The sequence below is a fragment of the Lissotriton helveticus genome, chromosome 11, assembly GCF_964261635.1.
Source record: "Lissotriton helveticus chromosome 11, aLisHel1.1, whole genome shotgun sequence".
Taxonomy (NCBI): Eukaryota; Metazoa; Chordata; class Amphibia; order Caudata; family Salamandridae; genus Lissotriton; species Lissotriton helveticus.
In genome coordinates this window covers 221,207,740-221,230,324 of record NC_136072.1, presented here as the reverse complement: position 1 = coordinate 221,230,324, position 22,585 = coordinate 221,207,740, and the positions used below count along the sequence as shown (strand labels likewise).

The window sequence follows — 22,585 nt, the reverse complement described above, 5'->3', positions numbered from 1 at the left end:
CTTCTGGGATGGCATCACTTTGTTTCAATCGTCTCATTAAGCAGTTCCTGAAGGGACATATCAGAACTTTCCCACCTATTAGAGCTCCTCCTCCGGAATGGACGCTGAATCTAGTTCTACAACAACTGAGGAAGCATCCATTTGAACCCATTCATAAAGCAGATATCAAGTATCTCTCATGGAAGACGGCTCTACTGTTGGTACTCACCTCTTCCCGACAAGTGAGTGAAATACAGGCGTTTACTATAAGGCAACCATATTTGAAATTCGCTAATGATTATGTCCTCCTGTGGACTTATCCAACATTGATACCTAAAGTTTCTACTTCATTTCATCTCAATGAGCCGGTGATATTGCGGACATTCTTTCCTAATCCAACTTCCGCAGCGGAGAAGCCATTGCATACCTTGGATGTAAAAAGATGCTTAAAATTCTACATATCTCAGACAGTGTCCATCAGAAAATCTCATCAGTTATTTCTCTCGTATGGTGGACCCAAGCCAGGCTCAGCTGTATCAAAAGCTACTATCTCGAAGTGGATTGCATCCGCCATTCAATCCTGCCATTGTAAGGCAGGCCATCCATTATCAAGCAAACCTAAAGCTGATTCTACCAGGGCAATGTCCTCATCTACGGCATTGTTTGCTGGTGTGTCTTTGGACAAGATTTGTCGGGCTGCAACCTGGAAGAGTGTACATACTTTCACTCTGCATTATTGCCTGGATCTGGCAACAGAAGCTGAGTCAGCAGTTGGACAAGCAGTACTATGAAACCTCTTTAGATAAGGTAAGCCTGATGGCAAGAATATATTGTTTCTGATATTGTACAGATTCTTTATTGTATACTCATTGTTGTGTATGTGTATGGCTTACGCTTTCTCACAGTATAAGTTTGTTGATATATGTTTGCAATGGTTTGACATGGTATCTCTTGAACTTCTTATGATACCCACCATCCACTATGTCTATAAGTATTATTTACTACTAGCTACTCTGATTCTAAGTATGTGAATCTATGAAAGATACCCAAATACTGGATAAGAAAACGAGTTACTTACCTCTAACTTCAGTTATCCAGTATTGGTATCTTTCATAGATTCACATGCGACCCTCCCGCCTCCCCGGAGAGGCTTACCTTATTATTAGGGCATACTTATTGTCACTTGTGCTATGAAAATCTGAGGGTTTGCCTCTCTGTGGTGGAAGGTTCTAGGAGGGACTGGTGCCTGATTGGCTGGTTTCCAAGTTTGGTTCTTTTTGCAAAAGGACTAAGATAGGCTAGTGTAGTGACCTATGGTGTGATGTTATTATGACTATAATGTATATATTTTATTGTACCGCGAGACTCTCACCTCGTCGGCGGGGATGATTCTAAGGATGTGAATCTATGAAAGATACCAATACTGGATAACTGAAGTTACAGGTAAGTAACTCGTTTTCTTCTGTTGACTCAATTTACGCACATCCTCTGCATAGTTTCACAACTCCATCTAAATCTTGAAATGGAACCAACATGAACCAAAACGCACAGTCACTCACTTAGAAACCAACATAGCAGCACATGAGGCGGTTTGGCTGTGGTCTGTATATACAGCCACGCATTAAAGATTCCTGCTGAGAGTTGCTGAAGTAGGGCGGGAATCTTTTACTCATTCCGCTGGACCCACAACAGCCTCTCTGCTGCCTACCACCGCAGAGTTCCCCAGTAGGAACACTTAAATTGCCACTATCGTTTTGAAGGCTGATGAACATGCCCACAGACCTGCTTAACAAACACCCCGCATAGAGACATGCTACCAGGCTGTGTGAGTGAGAGATGGGCAATGAAGCGGACCATGGTTTTTTTTTTTTTTGCTTCTGTTAATTTGCCAATATCATTTATTCTTTCCAAATAGTGTCAAATGTAATCTGTTTCAATATTTTCCCAGCTAACCAAGCTCTTCATTTCAGCTTGTGGGTCCTTAAACAAACGATAGTTGCACTCTCAGGGACTTAACATGGCAAATTGTATCAGACAAATTATGGTGTAACAGTTGTAGTCACTTACAGGTCGCTTATTCGATACAGATAATATACTTTTCAACCTCACGCATAGGCTCACTTTACATCACTAACCTTTCCACATTTCAGTCTGTTTTTCGTTTCCTCAGCTTATCTTACCCTTTCTGTGGGTGTCCCCTGCTGATGATATTGAAAAATTACTCTGGAAATATGTGTACACTTGCTAAGTTTGCTGTTCTCTTTAGCGTGTGAGCTTCGGATGAGCAGGTGCCAGTTAAAGCATCAGAAGCCACTGTGCAAAATTAAAGCACAATGTTGAAACAGAACGTGTATTTGTGTTTGGGCGGACGCACATAAAACGTATTGCCAATCACAATATGGTGCGCTGCACTGGTTGGCACGTCCTGATGCCCTTAAAATTAACTTTCACTAGCTCATCTAAACACGGTTCTACCTCCTGTGTGGGCATGCTCAGCAACTCGCCCACCACCACCTCTTGTGCTGGTGCAGTATTGTCTCTTAATTCTAAAAATTGGAGGCAGTTGACCCTTAAAATGATACACTCGATGGGCTGCAAATGTTAGTCAACGTGTCCTGAGGTTCTTGTGAGCCTAACGCCTGGCGATGCCTTTTTTATGTTTATATCACCCTTTCCAGTTTAATTTTATAAGACCACTGCTGCTTGCCAGTTGCCATTCCCTGGCCACCCTCAGACCAGTGGGCAGCTGATTTCCCCCCCCCCCCCCCACCCCCACCCCACGTTTCCATGTCCTAATCATTCAGGATTCAGCAGCACAGAACAGGGACCCAGGCTAAGGTTGTGAAACAACCAGTAGATTTCGATTGATGGGTATTTGGCACATAATGTTTGCTGAATTTATTTGGAAAACAAGCATCATGATGTGTAACTTTGTGCAATCCCATTGAAGATACACCTTGAAGGGCTGTCTAGTCCACTGCATAGACCAGACAGAGCTGCACTGATGATTCTATGTGAAGTTGAAGCACTGAAATACAAGTCAACACATGCAATAGGCAAGTAAGGGCAGCAATGGGTAGCCAGTATGTGCATATATTTTAATCATGCCTTCAGGTGCATGTTTGTGTGTACACGAGTGAGTCACTTCTGTTGTAGAACTCTACGGTATAATGTTCCTGGTGGAGTAGTGGCATTTCCAACTTCCAAACGCATGTGCTTGTTAGCATCCTCAGACCATGCTCACCCATGGTACCCGGACGGGCGAGGCAATGTGCTCTGTCAAACTTAATGTGTGCATAACCGTTCTAAATCGGGAAGTTTAATGCTGTGTGCTAAATGTGGGAGCCGTTTGGTGTGCGGCTTGACATTTGTGTCATGCACACTACACAAGGAACATTGATAGAGTTGGAACAGACTGTAAGCCGCAGTGCCATGGGCTTTCACAATCCTTGCAGGCATGTGGCCATCTTTGGTTCTCGGTATTTAAGTTCCTGGTTTTTCAGAGTGTTTTTGCTAGGAAATCAGATACTTATGTGAGCTGGATTTCTGTTGTTAATGTTGGAATACACACACTACACCTGGAGATTTCCAAGACTTTAGTATGCAGCAAAGTATTCTGGGATAGCATTGTGTTCAATAATTTAAATTTAGGATTACGGACGACACTCTGGGTACAACATTAACTGGAATAAATCTACACTGTACTGCCCGACCAACACACAATTAGATTGCTCTCTACCTGGAGAACTGTGAGTTGTATCGAGGGGCTTTACATATCTGGGCATTTTCGTCACGCCCCACGCAGAGGTGTGTAGACAGGAGAATCTGGGCATCATCCTGGGCAACTTTAGTGCCGATATAGAGTGATAGAAGGACCTTCCTCTCACCCTGACTGGTCGAGCGGCTCTTTAAAATGATCACCCTGCCTCAACTCTTGTGTGCCCTCCAGAACACATACCATCCCCTGCCGAGGGCTATCTTCACCGAGATAGATATCAAAATTAGATCATTAATATGGCAGGACGGGCACCAAAGAATTGCACTTCAGACATTGCAGCACAACCCTTACAACGGAGGGATCGCACTCCCTGATATAGAGGCTTATTATTGGGCGCCCCACCTGATCTCCATAAACGAATGAACACACAAACGTTAAGAGGGAGACAATGCAACTCCACATGCACCTACACTACTTCTATGGGGGGAAGGGGCAGCTCACTTCTGCTACCCGCTACTCAAGTGACCTTGTTGGCATGGAAGAGGACTAGCAAGACCTTGGGCTGGACGAAACTGATTATGTGGACCACACTGCTTTGGGAAGGGACTTGGCTTAGGGAAGTACACAAACCTAAGGGTTCGAGACCTGGGACCTTCTAGGGATCTCCATGATAGGGGACATAGTTCAAAAAAGGGGAGCTTAAAACATGGGCCAAAGTTAAGCAAGAATATAACCTGAATGATTCCCAATTCCTTAAGTACGCACAATTGTGACAGGCGTGGCGAGGGGAAAACATACCTTGTTAGCAACTCCCGGAATCTGCTCCCCTGGAGGGCATGCTCCTAAAGGAGGAACTGATCGGTAAAGCGGTCCTCACATATAAAACCATCAATAACAATATTCTAGATTGGTTGCTAGGTCTCCGAGCAAGGTGGGGTCCATGGAAGATATCGATTTGGAGGCGAAATTAATGCACCCCAGGGAGGTGGCCATAAAGCCGCGACTTCGACTCACTCAACTTAAAATACTGCACTGAACATACTAGGATAGAGAGAGACTGCATAAGATGGGAAGGGTAGAGTCGCCACTATGCCAGATGTGCCCCGCCACCAAAAGCGATTTTTACCATACGATCTGGGCATGTCCTACACTCCTACCATACTGGACGCAGGTTATTGGACTACTGGGAACAGTCCCAGGGGTAAAATTGCTGATGGAGTCCAAATTTGTGCTACTGGGGATCCCAAGCGAGGTGGACATAAGTAGAACACAGTTGATTTTTGCCTTTTCGGGGTTGGTGGTGGCCAAAAGGGACATTGCTAGGAGCTGGGGAGTGGCCGACAGACCGTCCATCTAGGAATGGACGAAAGGAATGGATATGTACATGACGGCCGAGCAGGTCACATATCATAGTAGAGGGTGCCCAAAGAAATTTCACAGGATCTGGGACCCTGGTGGTGACACGCAACAGTCCACCAGACACACGACACAGGAGACTCAGACACAGAGACTTGACCCCACAACGCTTTAAAAGAGTTCTCCTTCAACTTACCAAAGACTGCTCCCTGGTTCAGGACGCAGCTACATAACCATGACGACAGTTACCACTGGCATACACAGTTTTCAATTGATCAATGGAAGGGAAGGGGAGGTGGCTTTGATGATAACGATCATATCTGTAACGGTTTGAGCTCTACGTTTGTAAATGCACCATGTAAGAATTCCTTTGGCTGATTGTTCAGTTGCATAAAATAAAAAAATCAACCCCCCCAAATAAATAAATAAATAAACGATTTTTTTTAGCTTTGTTTTCAGGACTTATCCTTTCCAAAGGATATGAACTCTATAATTCACTATTTTCTCAACAAGAGAAGGATTCTCAATTGTCCAGGCCTGTTTGTGTTTTCTAGTCATGATGTGTAAATTAAGGTAGAAAAAATAGAGATGGTGTGGCACACCTGGGGTGTAGTGAAAGTTCAAATGTGTAATTTCTAGCAAAAAGTTAAATTAGTTTCTGGGCGCCTCTGGAATCGTCCCTTCTGGCTGGTGAGGGACGCTTATGGTATACAAATGTCGGGCGAGTGTGGGAGGTTCCCACACTGGATCCTGTGGGAGCTCCTGTGGAGGCAAATAGCCTCTGGTTTTGTCGTTTGTAATCCAGTTCAGGGAATCAAATCAGTTCATCATATATTTATTCTTGAAAAGTCATGTATTGCAATCATAATGACTCGAATATTGTTATCCAAGGTTTAATCGGTGAAAATGCTTCAAAATGCAAAAATCCCTATGCATTTCGGGACAAAAGTCCCTTCATCAGGGGACTCAAAGTAATCTGTAAGGAAACAAACACTGCTTCAGGAAATGGACGTAGCCCAGAGTTTAAAAATAAACAAAAGGTGGGGTGTGAGGCCAAAAGGAAGAACCAAGTGTTATACAGCCAAAGCGCGATGTGAAGTAGGTGAAAACGAAGCGATAAATGGGATAGAAACATGGTGCCGAGGTAAAGACTTTACAAAAGTTCGTACGTGGTTGCATGCGAGGATCAAACGAGTTGGAATGTGCAAATTCCGAATAAAACTACCCGAGAAAACACCCGAGTGTGTTCAAGTTAAGTTAGCAGTGATACGCGCCTGATTTATCTGTAATTGTTAATCTATTGAACCCTTTTTCCATCATTCTTTCACGACAAAACCAGAGGCTATTTGCCTCCACAGGAGCTCCCACAGGATCCAGTGTGGGAACCTCCCACACTCGCCCGACATTTGTAAATTAAGGTAGAACATATGATGGGGAAGTGATTACTTGTTGTCATAAGGGAAGGTTCAATACTCCTGTCTTCTCCTTGTGTTACAACTGTTGAACTTGTTACATTAAGAATCATTCAGAGTTGTTTAATTTACAAATCATTGACGGTAGGTATTAACAGAGACTAGTATTTAGTTCATGTTCTAGTATGTATATATAGTGGAGATTACTTTTTGTCTACTTTAGGAAGTCCCAGCGTGTCTTCCTCTTACAGAGCGTTAGAAGTTCAGAGATTGCGACAAAGTATAGAGTATGTTATATGTCAAATTATGGTCATTTTACTTCAATTTAAAAGATTAAGGGCTTGAATATAAGTTTGGCGGTCCGTGGACTGCTAAACTCGCGGTGGCGGTGCCGTATTACAACTTTGGCGGTTCGACCGCCATGGGACTACGGCGGACGCTGGGATCCGCGATCCCACGGGGTGGAGTAATATGCTGGCAGTGCTGCTGCGGCACCACCAAGCGTATTACGACTTTCCAGTCCTCCACTCTTTTCATGAAAACTGTGGGTCAGTAAATGAATGGGCCCTAGAGGGCCCACTGTGGCTCCTGTGCATGGAGATGCATGCAGGTAGGCACATGTTGTGCCCCCCTGTGTGCATGCACCCCTGTTACTGCACGGCATGGACTGCACAGTCCATGCCTTGCAGGAACGGGCTTTGGCGTTCCCTCGGCACTGCAGTGCTAAGGCTCACAAATGGACCTTAGAACTGCATCACCACAGAACACCAAAGCATCGCATGACAGACGACGAGGAAACTTGTAATCTGGCGAGTGGGCGACAGTTGACTTTGGCAGCATGGGAGCAGGACGGTGGCGTGGCGGCTCAATTCAACACCGCTATAGTCTTAATTAGGATGTAGGTATTAGGAGTTATTTCTTATTTTAGGTATCTACGTCTCAGCTGAGCAGTTTGTGTCCAGGTGTAAGAGCAGGCAGAGTGAAGATATCTAGTGTGTCTATTTCTCTCTTACACCACTCCCCTTGGTTTATTGCTGATCACCACATTACTCCTTGCTTGGTTATCAGTTGGTTAAGGGAAGCAAGAAGATTGACATTGCTGCTGTTGGATCCAGATTGCCAGGCTTGTGCAAATATAACCAATACATAAGCCTGATTATATTGTCCAAAACCTCCAGATCTAATGGGCCAATTAAAAAAGAAGATAGTTTAATGAGATCAGAGGATATGGCCATACAGTGTCAATTCATTTAGGTTCAGAAAACAATAGGACTCTGATGTATCAACTCATTTCTACCACAGACAAAAAATGGGTAAAAGCAGTTTGATACACCAGGCCCTAGATGCCTTGTTGAAAAAAGAAAGCAAAGCCAGATAGTCATTGGGCCATAGCGCTTCCAGTGGGAGACTTTAAAACTGTGTGCTCTGTCGTACCGGCTAGTACAACATTTAGTACTTTTAGAGAGATTATCCGATGATTGTAAGAAGCTTGCATTATTCTTTAATCTATGCCAGCTGCATTCCCTATGTAAACCCACAACGTTCTTTGATGACCAAACCAAATGGCACTTTGTATTGTCTTCTTTTAGTGGGAATGCTGCCAATTTGAATAATACATTTGTCGAAATATAATGTTCGAGGCATGCAGATGGTACATTTATGAATAGATCGCCATCTGGTGTTGGGCTCGGATGATTGCACTTTGTTTTTCTTCTGGAGAAGTCTTTGTCGTCATAGGTGACTCCTCCTCTCGGTGTTAGTGCGCATGGGCATCGGCTCCATCCTTAGATTGTTTTTTTCCGCCATCGGGTTCGGATGAGGATCGAAGCGCTCCGGACCGACTTCAACAAAGAAGGTTATAACCGGCGCGTATTCCTTTCCAAATCGACGGTATCGTTATCGAACGCGACTTCACCCCATACCGACGCGATTCGAAGGACGACGACTACGAGAAACTCGACGTAGTCCAGCCCGGGGTCCATGGAAAGGACTCCATTCAAAAAATGTCCAACGTGTGGTGCTAAGTTCCCACACAAGGACCTACACGAAGTGTGCAACCTCTGCTTGTCCCCTGAACACGAATCCAGGGACTGTGAGGCCTGTGCAGCGTTCTCGTCAAAGTCGACGATTAGAAACCGTCGAGCCCGAAGACACGAGGTATCGAGAATGCAGTCACAAGCAATCCCGGAGCTGTTCGAGGACCAGCACCCAGAAGAGGAGGAAGAAGAGGCCGACGAGGCGGGGTCAGAAGCGGACGAGTCCGACGTCGAGGAAATCGACGTCCAACAAACCGTGAGTGACGACGTCCCTTTACCGAAAAACAGACCCCGCACGGTGTCGACCCCGCCCTCTAGCCCGGTCAGACAACCGAAAAAAGTTTCCAACGCCCCGCCTTCGATCCCGGCAACGAAACAGAAACCGAAACACTCGGTCCCCCATCATAGTGGTTCCGGTTCCGATAAACCGACCACATCGACACCGAAGCACCAGGTCAAGGAAAGCTCGAAGTCGAAGCAGTCCATATCGACACCGAAGCACGCTTCGGCGCCGAAAACACCCTCGACACCGGGGACATCTTCGATACCGAAGAAGTCGGATCCGAACAAAACTTCGGCACCGAAAATACAAATGGACATTTCAAAGAAAAAACACCTTTCGGAACCGAAAACTGCGGTACCGACACAGGAACACGGAACGGATCCTAAACAAAAGACTTTGTTTATTGACCCAAAGACTGGCAAGGTAGTCACAGAACTACCTAAAAAGAGGAAACATGAACATTTGGACGACAAGGCTCATCCAAAGAAGAGAACAATGGGGACGAATACAACTCCTCCCCCTTCTCCCAAACCTCACACACCATCTTCGCCTATTCCTCACAATAGGCCAGATATTCCTCCCACACGTCCATCTACACCTACAACAGATGGAGAGAGTGACACAGGGGAGGGGGGACACCCTGGGGATGATGAGGACACAATCCCAGAGGAGGCAGACCCATGGGAGGAGTATAATGTGGGATCAGGTAATGATACCGACCTTGAGTCATATCCCTCAAAACCTTCACCTCCTGATGACAATACTGGGTTTGCACAACTCATTACTAGAGCAGCAACATTTCATAAGGTAGACCTACATACAGAACCTCTAGTACAGGACTTCTTATTAGAGACACTACCTACTGCACAAAAAACATCAGGAACACTACCAATGCTAAAAGGCCTTCTCAGTCATACATCAGAGATATTCAAAGACCCAGTGAGGGCTAGGGTATTGAACCCAAGAATTGATAAAAAATATAGGGCAGCTCCAAAAGACCCAATATACATTAAGGGACAAATTCCTCTAGACTCACTAGTGGTCACAAACGCTCGCAAGAGAGCAAACTCTTTATCTACAGGAGAAGCGCCACCTCCTGACAAAGAGTCTAAACTAATAGATGCCTCTGGCAAGAGAGTAGCATCTCAAGCGGCAAACAGTTGGCGCATAGCTAATACGCAAGCACTACTTGCAAGGTATGACAGAGCGCATTATGATGAGTTAGAAACACTCATCAAACATCTCCCTAAAGAACATCAAAAGAGAGCTGATCAACTTATACAAGAAGGGAAGTTAATTACTAACACTTCAATAAAGTGCGCCCTAGACGCGGCAGAAACTGCGGCAAGGTCGACAAATACAAGCATCATGTTAAGGAGACATGCATGGCTCAGAGTGTCAGGATTCAAACAAGAGGTACAAACCTCGTTACTTAATCAACCTTTTGATGGGAAAACACTTTTTGGCACAGGGACAGATGAGGCCCTAGAAAAGATGAAAAAGGATACAGAAACGGCTAAATCAATGGGAGCATTGCAGCAGCCGACACAAAGAGGTTCCTTTCGTAGATCCACCTATAGAGGAGGATCCAAAAGTACAGGTACAAACCAACAGCAAACCTCTTTTACACCTACATCACCTAGAGGTGGATACAGGGGTAACAACAACAAGGGTAGAGGTCGCGGAAACAACAACAACCGCAACTCTCCAACCCCAAAACAGTGACTTCATAGAGCTTCCCCCAGACCATATAACACCGGTAGGGGGACGCCTATCACAGTTCCTACCTGTCTGGGAAAACATCACATCAGACAAGTGGGTAAGACAAATTATCCAACATGGTTATTGCCTAGAACTCACAGCTACCCCACCAAACATCCCCCCCAAACAGCGTCCAATGAAACAAGATCACCTGACACTGTTAAAACAGGAAGTAATATCACTGCTAGAAAAGCATGCCATAGAGAAGGTTCCACAACACCAACAGGGAACAGGAGTATACTCCCTATACTTCCTAATCCCCAAAAAGGACGGGTCTCTAAGGCCAATACTGGACCTAAGACCTCTCAACGCATACATAAATTCGGAACATTTCCACATGGTCACGCTCCAACAAGTACTTCCTTTACTGAAGAAAGGGGACTTACTTTCTACACTGGATCTAAAAGACGCTTACTTTCATATCCCTATTCACAAAGCCCACAGGAAATACCTCAGGTTTGTGGTAGAAGGACAACATTATCAGTTCAAAGTCCTCCCATTTGGTGTCACGACGGCACCAAGGGTGTTCACAAAATGCCTGGCAGTGGTAGCAGCTCACCTAAGAAGACAACAAATTCATGTCTTCCCATACTTGGACGACTGGCTAATAAAAGCCAGGTCACAAGAGGAGTGTCTGCAACACACACAAAAGACAATTCAGCTACTACACCAGCTAGGGTTCACGGTGAACTACACAAAGTCACACCTACAACCAAACAAAGTTCAACAATATCTGGGGGCTACCATAGACACAGAAAAAGCCAAAGTGTACCCCAACCCAATCAGAGTCCAAACAATGCTTACAATCATTCAGAGATTTCAGCCACAACACTCACTAACAGCAAGAGTGTTCATGCAGCTATTAGGCATGATGTCATCCTGCATACTGCTAATACCATATGCAAAACTACAAATGCGTCCGCTACAAGAATGCTTAGCGACACAGTGGAATCAGGCTCAAGGACAGATTACGGATCTGGTGTTGGTAGACGACCGCACACACCGCTCTCTGAAGTGGTGGAACAGAACAAACATTACCAAGGGGCAGTCGTTCCTAGAGCCAATTCCACAGGTGACAATAACAGCAGACGCATCGCTCACCGGATGGGGAGCACATATGGACAAATACACAGTACAAGGAAGGTGGAGTGTGCAGGAAAGAACACTGCACATCAACTATCTAGAACTACTAGCAGTGTTTCTAGCATTGAAAGCCTTTCAGATACATGTTATCCACAAAGCAGTCCTGATCAGAACAGACAACATGACAGCAATGTATTATATTCAAAAACAGGGGGGGACGCACTCTCTCCAATTATCCAGACTAGCACAGGAAATTTGGAGATGGGCCATTCCTCAAAACATCTATCTGTTAGCCGAACACCTACCAGGAGTTCAAAACCAGATAGCAGACATCTTAAGCAGACAGTCGGAACAAATACACGAATGGGAACTGCACCAACAAATACTGCAGCCATTCTTCCAAAGATGGGGACAACCAGAGATAGACCTATTTGCCACTCATCAGAACGCAAAATGCCAAAGCTTCGCGTCCAGGTACCCACATCACCTGTCGCAGGGCAATGCGTTATGGATAAATTGGTCCAACAAATTTGCATACGCTATTCCCCCTCTCCCACTAATCCCATTAGTGGTCAAGAAACTGCAACAACATTCAATGACCATGATACTAGTAGCACCCACGTGGGCAAGACAGCCGTGGTTCACCACGCTCCTGCAACTCTCACAAGTGCCACATCAAAAGCTACGAATTCTACCCATGCACCTTACACAGAACCATGGAGAAATAATGCACCCAGATCCAACTCAATTGAACTTAGCGATCTGGCTCCTGAAATCCTAGAATTTGGGTACTTAGATCTCCCCCCAAATTGCATGGAAATAATTAAACAAGCGAGACGTCCAACCACCAGAGCATGCTATGCAGCTAAGTGGAAGAGGTTTGCTATACACTGTACTAATAACAATATCAACCCTCTAGACGTATCAACAAGGGAGATTATTTGCTACTTGTTACACTTACAGCAATGTAATCTAGCGTACACATCTATCAGAGTACATCTAGCAGCTATAGCAGCATACCTACAAAACAGGCAGCGCATATCACTGTTCAGAGTACCAGCGATAAAAGCATTCATGGAAGGTCTTAAAAGAGTCATTCCACCAAGATTACCACCTTCCCCAGTCTGGAACCTCAACGTAGTACTCACCAGACTAATGGGGCCACCCTTCGAACCTATGCATAGGTGCGAAATACAATTCCTTACATGGAAGGTGGCATTCCTTATAGCCATTACCTCACTCAGAAGAGTAAGCGAGTTACAGGCATTAACAATACAAGAACCATTCCTACAGATACACCAGAATAAAGTGGTTCTTAGAACAAACCCAAAGTTCTTGCCTAAAGTAATTTCAGCATTCCACATCAATCAGCCAGTGGAATTACCAGTCTTCTTTCCAAAGCCACAGACGGTGGCAGAAAGGGCTCTACATACACTAGATGTTAAAAGAGCCATTTTGTACTACATAGAAAGAACACAAGACTTCAGGAAAACTAAACAACTATTTGTAGCATTTTCCCCAACACATAAGGGCAATCCTATCTCTAAAGCCGGCATCGCAAGATGGATTGTAAGATGTATACAAATATGTTACATTAAAGCAAAGAGAACATTAACTGTTTCTCCTAGAGCTCATTCCACAAGAAAACTAGGAGCATCTATGGCATTCTTAGGGAACATTCCCCTAGATGACATATGTAGAGCAGCAACTTGGTCTACACCACATACATTCACAAAGCACTACTGTGTTGATGTACAGGCTGCACAACAAGCCAGAGTGGGCCAAGCTGTATTAAAAACTCTATTTCAGACAGTTGCGACAGACACTGGTGACCACCGCTAGGGAGGTAACTGCTGTACAATCTATTCATAAATGTACCATCTGCAGCCCATATGCCTCGAACGGAATATGCTACTTACCAGTATGCATCTGTTCTTGGCATAGAGGGCTGCAGAGTGGTACATGCCCTCCCTGCCTCCCCGGAAACCTGTGTCTGTCCCAACATTATCTTATTTAGATACATTTACATGGGCATATCTTTATGTACTACACTACACTACTCCATCTAACCCTACTATGGCAAAACAATCTAAGGATGGAGCCGATGCCCATGCGCACTAACACCGAGAGGAGGAGTCACCTATGACGACAAAGACTTCTCCAGAAGAAAAACAAAGTGCAATCATCCGAGCCCAACACCAGATGGCGATCTATTCATAAATGTACCACTCTGCAGCCCTCTATGCCAAGAACAGATGCATACTGGTAAGTAGCATATTCCTATCCATTGGTGTATTGCTTTGCAAGCAAATGCAAAAAATGTGTGGTAGCAAGTTGCATTCTATTTTCTTTGATGGTGTACGTCACCATCTTTGTTGTATACATGGGCAATGGTCTGGCTGGGGCCAGAAAAGGAGAGCTGCAGCTGTCTTTACCATGGGAGAGGAACAACAGATTCCAGCACTCCAACAAGCCCTAAGGTATCCCAGTAGCGGTCGGTGGTGGGAGTAACTGCCGGGCGGTGACTTGGCGAGGGGCAGGGTGGGGGGTAGTAATCTATGGATTTATGGAGGATTACAGGTAAGTAAACATATAAATAGATACAATGAATTTTGTTTGCGCACTGCATCCCCAAATGCGATGCAGTGCTCGCAACAAAATTTGTTTTATTTATATGTTTACTTACCTGTAATCGTCCGTAATCCATAGTTTACTAACCCCCACCCTGCCCCTCCCCACGTCACCGCCCAGCAGCTACTCCCACCACCGACCTCTACTGAGGTATCCCCCCAGTATCATCACTCCTGTGGCCTCAAAGTAGACCTGAGGCATGACGGCAATCAATATGGGAAGAGGAAGTGACATTACGGCCGGCGATACTGATTTTGAATCTCTAGTCCGGGCATCTGCTCAACATCCTGTGATTCTGGGCAAATAACTTAATCTTCCCATGCCTAAATAATGCCTAAAATGAATCCGACTTTATCTAATGCAACTAGTGCTCATGTAAAGCCCTCCAGTGCCCTTCGGCTGAGTTCATGCTCTATGAAACTGCCAAAAAAAGAAATTAAGTGTACTCCAGGAGCCCGAATGCTTTTTGGACATCTTCATGTAGACAAGAGTGTCCTGTGTTTTCATATTTTGAACTGGAAATTAAACTGAGTCTTTCATACTATTTCCTTGCAGTCCCTTCTATCATCAGTACATTCCTGGTCACCTCCTAAGTATAAACCATCCTAGTGTGAGCAGTCACTATCCCTAAAATCGCTTTTGCATTTTGATATTCTTTAAGATTGCTACACTTTACCTCTATAGAACCATTACCTGGAATATGAACTACATATTCTGTCTGTTGTTCAGTAGGATTTGTGAAGTCAGTATTCAAGCTGACGTGATCAAGTTTCGTGAAGAGCTAGACAGTTTCAGCCCTCCAAAGTCTTACTTCTGTTCATTTATTATATTCAGGGTCCCTTTTATAGCTTTTCTTGAAAAACCAATTTGTGTGGGACATTACGATGGAGGTGAAACCGCCACGGCAGCCTGCTGGTGACGGTTTCACCGGCATCGTAAAGCACTTCTCCACCCACAGTGTGCTGGCAGGCGCAAAGTCCTTCCGCCATGGGTGCGCTACAGGCAATTGTTACAACTGCCTGGTGGACCCACCCTGCATCAACAATATGGTGGCAGTGCCTAGCAGGCACTGTCCGCCATATTACGATGCTGCCTCCCCACCAGCTGGTGTATGGCAGTGAAACCTCCATTCACAGGCTGGCGGGGATTGCATTTGGAGGCCCTCAGCTGGCCCCCCTTGTGTTGGGGGAGGTGGGTATGCACTGGGGAGGGGGGTGGGTACCTAAGGTACCCCCCCTATATAATTACCTGCACCAGGTGGTAGGCACCGCGTGATGCCTGCCATGTGTGATGCCTGCCATGTAGTGCAGGGTAATGCATGCACAGTATTTCTGACCTTGTGGCGGGTGCTGCAGCCAGCAGTCCCCGCTGCAGTGTCCGCGATACACGATGCGACTGCCATGGTGGCGGTCGCATCGTAATCTTGTGTGCGGGACCGCCGCAATCCAGGCAGATGGTCCCAAGCACTGGCACGATGGCGGGCGGAAGTCCGTTCGCCATTGTATTGACCCCCTGTGTTCTTTCTTACTTTCTTTCAGTGCTTGATACCTTTCCGCAATATTCAGCTTGACTTCTTATGCTGGCAATTATGCACTGATTGAATGTCTAATTTTATTTTGTTTTTCAGATGCCAATGTTTGAAATATGTGTACACCATGCATTGGGGGAGGGTTGCTGCCTCCGACATGATCTATGATCCTGTCAGGTGGTGGTTGGAATTGTATCCCTTGAATAGCGGCGGATGCAAACTTGGACACAAGATTTGATTGCTATTAAAATCTTGTCACTTGGTGTGGTGCGTAGGCAGACGATGAACAGAAATTATTAACATCAAAAACAATAGCCATATTTGCTATTAAAAGTATTCCTATTATTGAGAAATGTGTATATATGTAATTGTACCCATGTTTTCAAATGTGCTGTACTATGCTAAAACAATTACTGCTTATATGTATTTTATGAAAGTATTTCAGCACACATAATTTCTTTACAGGGCAATTGTGATATCTGGAGGACCAAATTCAGTTTATGCAGAAGATGCTCCTTGGTTTGACCCAGCCATATTTACAATTGGCAAACCAGTCCTTGGAATTTGTTATGGGATGCAGGTACCAACCATTGTATAAATAAATAATTGTGTTGATAAGAATTTATGTAGTCCTGTTGTCGCAAGTTCGCAAATGTTCAGAGAAATTATGTCAAACTGATAGGTAGTTGGGAAAGGATGCCCCTTCATTTAAATTACATTTCGCCTGTGACTTTGAAAGTTTACGATGCTAAACCAGTCTGATTGCACCTCACTGATCCCAGCTGGAGCTAGGATCAAGTTAATTTGTTATTCATAAAGTCTATCGAAACAAAGACTTAACATATTTCCAAAGCATAGCTTTGAACTACATAATCCCTAGGATGGTCTGGTCAGTCTCATTTTTCCGAGATCTTACTCATTCCTTTGTCCCTTACCTCACTTAATGATTGAGATATGTCCATCTGGTCATCTTGGTATAGTTTTTGATAAAACTGCTCAAAAACTCCTATAATTTTATCCATAGTCGTCTCAAGCTGACCCTCAGTATTCTCTATTTTTAATATATTGCTTCTAATCACTCTCTGCCTAGTACGGAGGTCCAGTAATTTACCTGCCTTTCCCCCATATTCATACATTTCCTTCTGATGTGTCTGGTATGTCTGAGCATCCTGTACCTGAAATAGTTTATTTATTTCTGTTTTAGTAACTGTTTTTTTAATCCACAGTTCCCCTAGTGCCTCCTGTCCTGCTTGTGCAATCTGTTCAGTGTGCATTATCTCAAATTGGGCCAAGTTTGTCATTAATACATTAACCATATTTCGTAGCTGTTTCCTCTGATAGCCTACATAATTTATTACTTCCCCACGTAATCGTGCTTTAAAAGCATCCCATACAATAATCCTTGGGGCGATATCTATTCATATTAAAATATTCTTTAGCCCATCTTTTAATATGACACTTAAATACTTAATCTACTAATAATTTGCGATCAAATGACCATTGTTGCGTTTTCGGCCTTTTTAAATCTTGCCATTCTATTTCCATTAGCAATGGATTGTGGTCTGAAAAAATTTGAGGCGGTTTACTTATTTCCATTATTTTCAACATCGAAGTGGAAACCATGAAGTAATCTAAGCGTACATATTTTTGGTGTGGATGTGAATAATGTGTATCCGGGATCATTGGTGTTTTTGTGTACCCAGGCATCTGACAATCCATGCGTTTCTTGACACTCTTTTAGGGCCCGGTGGACCTGTGGTTTCCTGCCTTTATACTGGGAGGAATCCTGTCGTAAAACCTCATGATGTATATTGAAATCCCCACATATTATTAATGGAGTTGACCAAGCTGCCAACTCAACCTCTAGGTCCCTCCAAATTTTAGGATCGTCTTGATTAGAGCCATAAATAGTAACTATTTTATACTATATATGTGACCCCTTTTTCTAATGTAGCAATGGCCCATCTGCCCCATTTATCCACCCGTGTACGTTTCACAAATCCTACGTTATGCCGCATAAATATTACGACTCTTATCATTGTCGTTTGTGATTAACATATTATCGTTTCGTCGCCCCTTATCTGCAGATATTTTTTATTGGCCCACGAAATGTGAGTCTCCTGTAAACATATAATTTCTGGGTTCCAGAACCGTAGAATCTCATATACCCGATATCTTTTTTTCCTATTGATCAGCCCTCCCAACATTTACCGAACAAACCTGTATTTTATCCATACCCATCTATTAGAGTACACCATCTAAATTAACCAGTTTCAAAGGTGAACAGCCTTTACAACGAAACTTTTACAACGCACTACCATTACGACGCAACTTTTACAACGCAAACTATTACAACGCATTGCTCTGGGGGACGCTGTAGGATAGGGAATAGGTTAATTTACTATCCAATAACCTTCCCTAGTGTCCACGGGGACTGGAGTTGGAGTAGTAAATTAAACTATTCACTATCCAGCGCCCAAAAGCACTATGCGTTGTAAAGGACTGCGTTGTAATGCTTACGTTGTAAAGGCATGCGATGTAAATGCATGCGTTGTAACGTCATACATCCGTTTCAAAATTATTTGCTCTCCCCCCCCCTTTATTTTCATTATTTACCTTGCTTGATTTTTTCCCCCTTTTATACCTTACCAAGCCCAACCCTCTTTCCCCCTCTCCCTGACACCCCCCCCCCCTTAGAATCTTCCAGACCTAGTTCTGGCATAAGATGAAAACGATGAAAACGAAGCCTCATCCCCAATCCATTACCCCCAGTCTCTTATTTCCGTTACATCAGCAACAATAACTTTTGTTATAATCATTATATCAATCCACAGTTACACATGACGCACATCCTACACCCACCCTCTTAGCCCTCAGCCAACAAGTGTTGAGCTTTAGCTTTAACTTCCGAAGTAAAAAAACGCGATTTATCTCCTATCACAACTTTCAATTTAGCTGGGTTCAAAAGATAAGCCTGTATACCTTTCTCTTGAAACTGATTTATCATCTGTCGCAGGCGCCAACGCCTCTCTACAGTGACATGGCAAAAATCAGGGCGTGTAAAGAATTCCAGACCATCTATCTGACATTTCTTATCGGGTCTAGCTTTTTCAAATATAGCCTGCCTAAGACGATAATTACCGAAGTATACTAGTACAGCTCTAGACCTACCATCAGTTCTGCAATGTTTCCTGGCAAGTAATGGAATTCGGTGAGCTCTCTGAATTTCTTGCGCCCAGTTCCAGCCCGTACCCTTAGGGAAGGCCTATGCCAATATATCAACCACAAAGAGGCGCAAATGTGTCCCCCCCCCCCCCCGACCTGTCTTCTGGAATGCCCAAAAATCTTAAATTGTCCCTTCTCTGTCGATTTTCTTGGTCTTCCATCTTCCACTGATTGTCAACTAATCTCGCCTCATGTGATTCGGATTGTGCTTGGACTGTCGCAACATCCGTCGCTAGATTTTCTGTTCTTGTCTCCAGAATCAAAAGCCGATCCGAGATCTCCCCCACATACCGTAGCAATTTTTCGGACTGACCCTTGAATCTTTCGTATAGCTGTGTGTGTCGCCTAGTCCCTTGTTTACTTTCCTCGCGATGAGCTAACACTGATTGCAATATAGTGTCCATGGTTGCATTTAAGCGATTTTCCAGCCCAGGTAGCCGTTCTCCTATTTCTCCAATAAGTTGATTAGTGGGCATGTAGTCCCAATTTAATTCTTGTGTTTCATGTCCTCCTTCAAGATCAGGGAGAATGTGTGTCTGGCTACCCTTCCTTCTAATTGTGGCATAGTCTTGCCCAGTAGTAACCGATTTACTCTCCGACGCGCTCTCTTTTCCACTTGAGCTGAGCATCCTAGAGGAGTCTTCAACTGACGTATCATCGGATAAAGAATAGAAGGGTTCAGACATTTCCCTCTCTAAATCAGTCATCAGTCTTTTATCAGCAACCAGACGTTGATTTCTTGCTTTAGTGGGATTATTAATCTTAGTCCCCCGCTGCTTGATACTTTCTGGTGGTTTCTTTTTTTTAAATATTTTTTTTTATTTTAACAGTAAGACCAGAGTAGGCATTACAGATATCAGGTGTCAAACGGTAAAATGCAGAACCAGTACGGGCGGGGGAAATATACATACAACAACCATCGTAAGGAACACATGGCCTATCGCGATTACGCACATTAGAAAAGAGAAATAAACAGTCTATTATACGATCCAAAACAATCCCACCCGACCCCATCCTCAATGATACAGGATAATTAAAGCCAGTGTAGACACCCGGACAATAAAGGATCCGTGAAGAATAAACAGCCCACCTCTCGTAGAAAGGAAAAAGGAAGACAAAAGGGCCATAGAACAAAACAAAGGCAAAATAAAAAAACCCTCCCCTAACCCCCCACCCTGCACCCCTGCAATGGCTACGGCCTAACCCCACTAGCAGTGTGCCTGTCGCCCAAGGACTACCCTAAAAGAAGGGAAAAAGAGAGAAAGTGGAGGAGGAGAAAGCAAACACACTCCCGGTCTCCCGTACCCCCCGCCAACAGCGACCACCCCAAGACGTGATAAAGCCAACATTCAGCAAAATATACAAACCAGTCGGGGGAGTATAGTCAATAACCACCAAACTCCCGTCACAGTATAGGCACAACCCCGGCATTCCATAAAGCTATTATATCAGATCTAAGCGATCAAGTTTAGCCCTGGCCAGTACGGTCTTTCATAAGAGTCTTCTTCACTCGAGCCGCCATCTTGATGGAAAAGGCAAAGCGTTCATAAAAGTTCATGTCAGTGCAGTAGGATCGAATACAGGATAAAAGTTCACGAATCGAACGAGGAAAGGTGTCCAAGAACAGCGCGTATCTCGAACAGTCACTGAGGAACTTGTTACCACACAGAAGACCGTCTATAGATGTATTAGGCGGCAGCAGAATCGAGTAGGAGACGCTGGCGATAAGCACGGGCTGGCTTCTTGTTGATTGGGGACCGCCAAGGCTCATTAAATCCGGGATCTGCACGCGGACCTCGATTCCAGACGTTCGGTGCACCGCTGGTACCACAGCTAGCTGGAAACTTAACAAAGAGTCGTCCTCCGGTTCCAGGATACCGTCCACTTTCACAATCAGTGTCCGGAACACAGCGATGGTGTGCGAATGGAGCGCCCCAATGGCGGCCATAACGGCCTGCAGTGATGGCGTGCCTTCCGTCCGCTCCATCCCCTCTCAGTAGGCGACAGAGCAGGACTTGAACCCCGGAGGCCGGCTACTCCGGGGTAACAGGCCACGCAAATCTGTTGTTGAACAGTGGGCGCTCCTCGTCTAGCAGAACACACCTTCGTCGTCAGCGAGGGCCCCAGCCCGTCGACCCCGGGAGGGCAGCAAGGTCTTCGGGCACCGGACCCCCACCACGGCAGCCGGTGTGACACGCTGGTGTGTCCTCGGTGTAGGTCATGCACAGGATCGTCACCAAAAATCAACAATTATCGGCACACTTCGGGAGACCGGGCTCAGTCCAGGTCTCACGGCCGATGTTGATCAATTCCAACCCGGATAGGCTAGAAATCGAGGCCCCGGCTTCCACACGTTGTTAGGCCGAGAATGGAAACACGGCATATCTTCGTCAGCCGATGAGGTAGAAAACTCGGGATTGCACCTTTAGAAGCAGAAAAACTTCATGAACAAGGAAATCTGGTGTGAGCTCAGGATTAAAGGCAGGATATTCGAGCTGCTGGCGGAGGTCTGCGGAGCCGGGAGCTTACGCGGCCATCTTGGTTGCTAGCGTAGCTCCTCTTTTCTGGTGGTTTCTTATTCCACTTTTTAGGCTTGACCTTACCCTTAGATTTTTTTTTGTATCTGCCATGCTAATAATCGCCCCCTTTCTTTGTTCCTGCTTCCTTACAACATTCGCAGGACATACCACATGCGGCGAAATCGTTTCTTTAGCAGGCTGTAATTCCGGTCTCACCGTAGCATCAACAGCAATAGTGTTATCTTGAACAACCATGAGTATTCTCCAGCCGACCCAGTTCCTCGCCTTGTTCAGCATTATCCACGGTTTCAACAACCTTTGTAGGCTCTACAATTCCCAGGTTATTAGGCACTACAAGTACTGGGCTGTCATTCCCCGGTATCTGCTCACTCCGGGTTGGGGGTACATCCGCTATCACATCTTGCTCTAACTGTCCCAAAGCTACCTGAGCCGGTTCATGTGAATTTACCTGTGGAGTTAATACTCAGTGGTACACGTCTCCAGTCAGCCCTTGAAACTTCCTTTCATCACCTTGTGTACCCTTGCCTGTCACATCTGGTTTCCGAAAACAGTTCCGCAATCGTCGGGCCAGGTTTGCGTTGATAGTTCGTTTCGCCTTTTCCTTTGGTCTCAGTGGCCTCTTTCCAGATAATAGTCTGCCTGCGGCGTCCCTGTTGCCGCGGAGCTCCTTCCGGCGTTCCGCAAACTTCCATCAACCGCCGCCGCCGCCTGACCCTTCGGCTTCATACTAGCGAGTTTACCTCCGTATGCCGCAGCGGTTGACCAGCAGCTCACGCAAAACTCAGGTTGCCGCGCCCCGTATATCCTCCGACACGTAAGTCTCCGTTCCTGTTCCTGCTGCCGCAGTATCACGGAGCAAGGAGGAGTACAGTGGCAGGTATTTTCTTGTAGCAAGCCCAGTAAACCATCCAAAATCGCCTTTAGAATTCTGTTGGTGGTGGATGCATTTCAGCCTGCAGAGAGGGGATTCGCAATGGATCAGGGTGCTAGCATCGTTAGTGGTGCCTCAGCGTTGCCTCAGCCAGCCGAATTT

At 45.1% G+C, this 22,585-nt stretch overlaps 1 protein-coding gene across 1 annotated transcript in view; it reads left to right on the top strand.

Annotated features, from left to right (window-relative positions):
- GMPS (guanosine monophosphate synthase) overlaps positions 1 to 22,585 on the top strand; it is a 515,861-nt gene that overhangs the window by 83,042 nt on the left and 410,234 nt on the right. Inside the window, exon 3 of the mRNA XM_078667712.1 lies at positions 16,253 to 16,367. Coding sequence (XP_078523838.1) covers positions 16,253 to 16,367 — 115 coding nt within the window. The remainder of the gene's footprint in view (positions 1 to 16,252; positions 16,368 to 22,585) is intronic.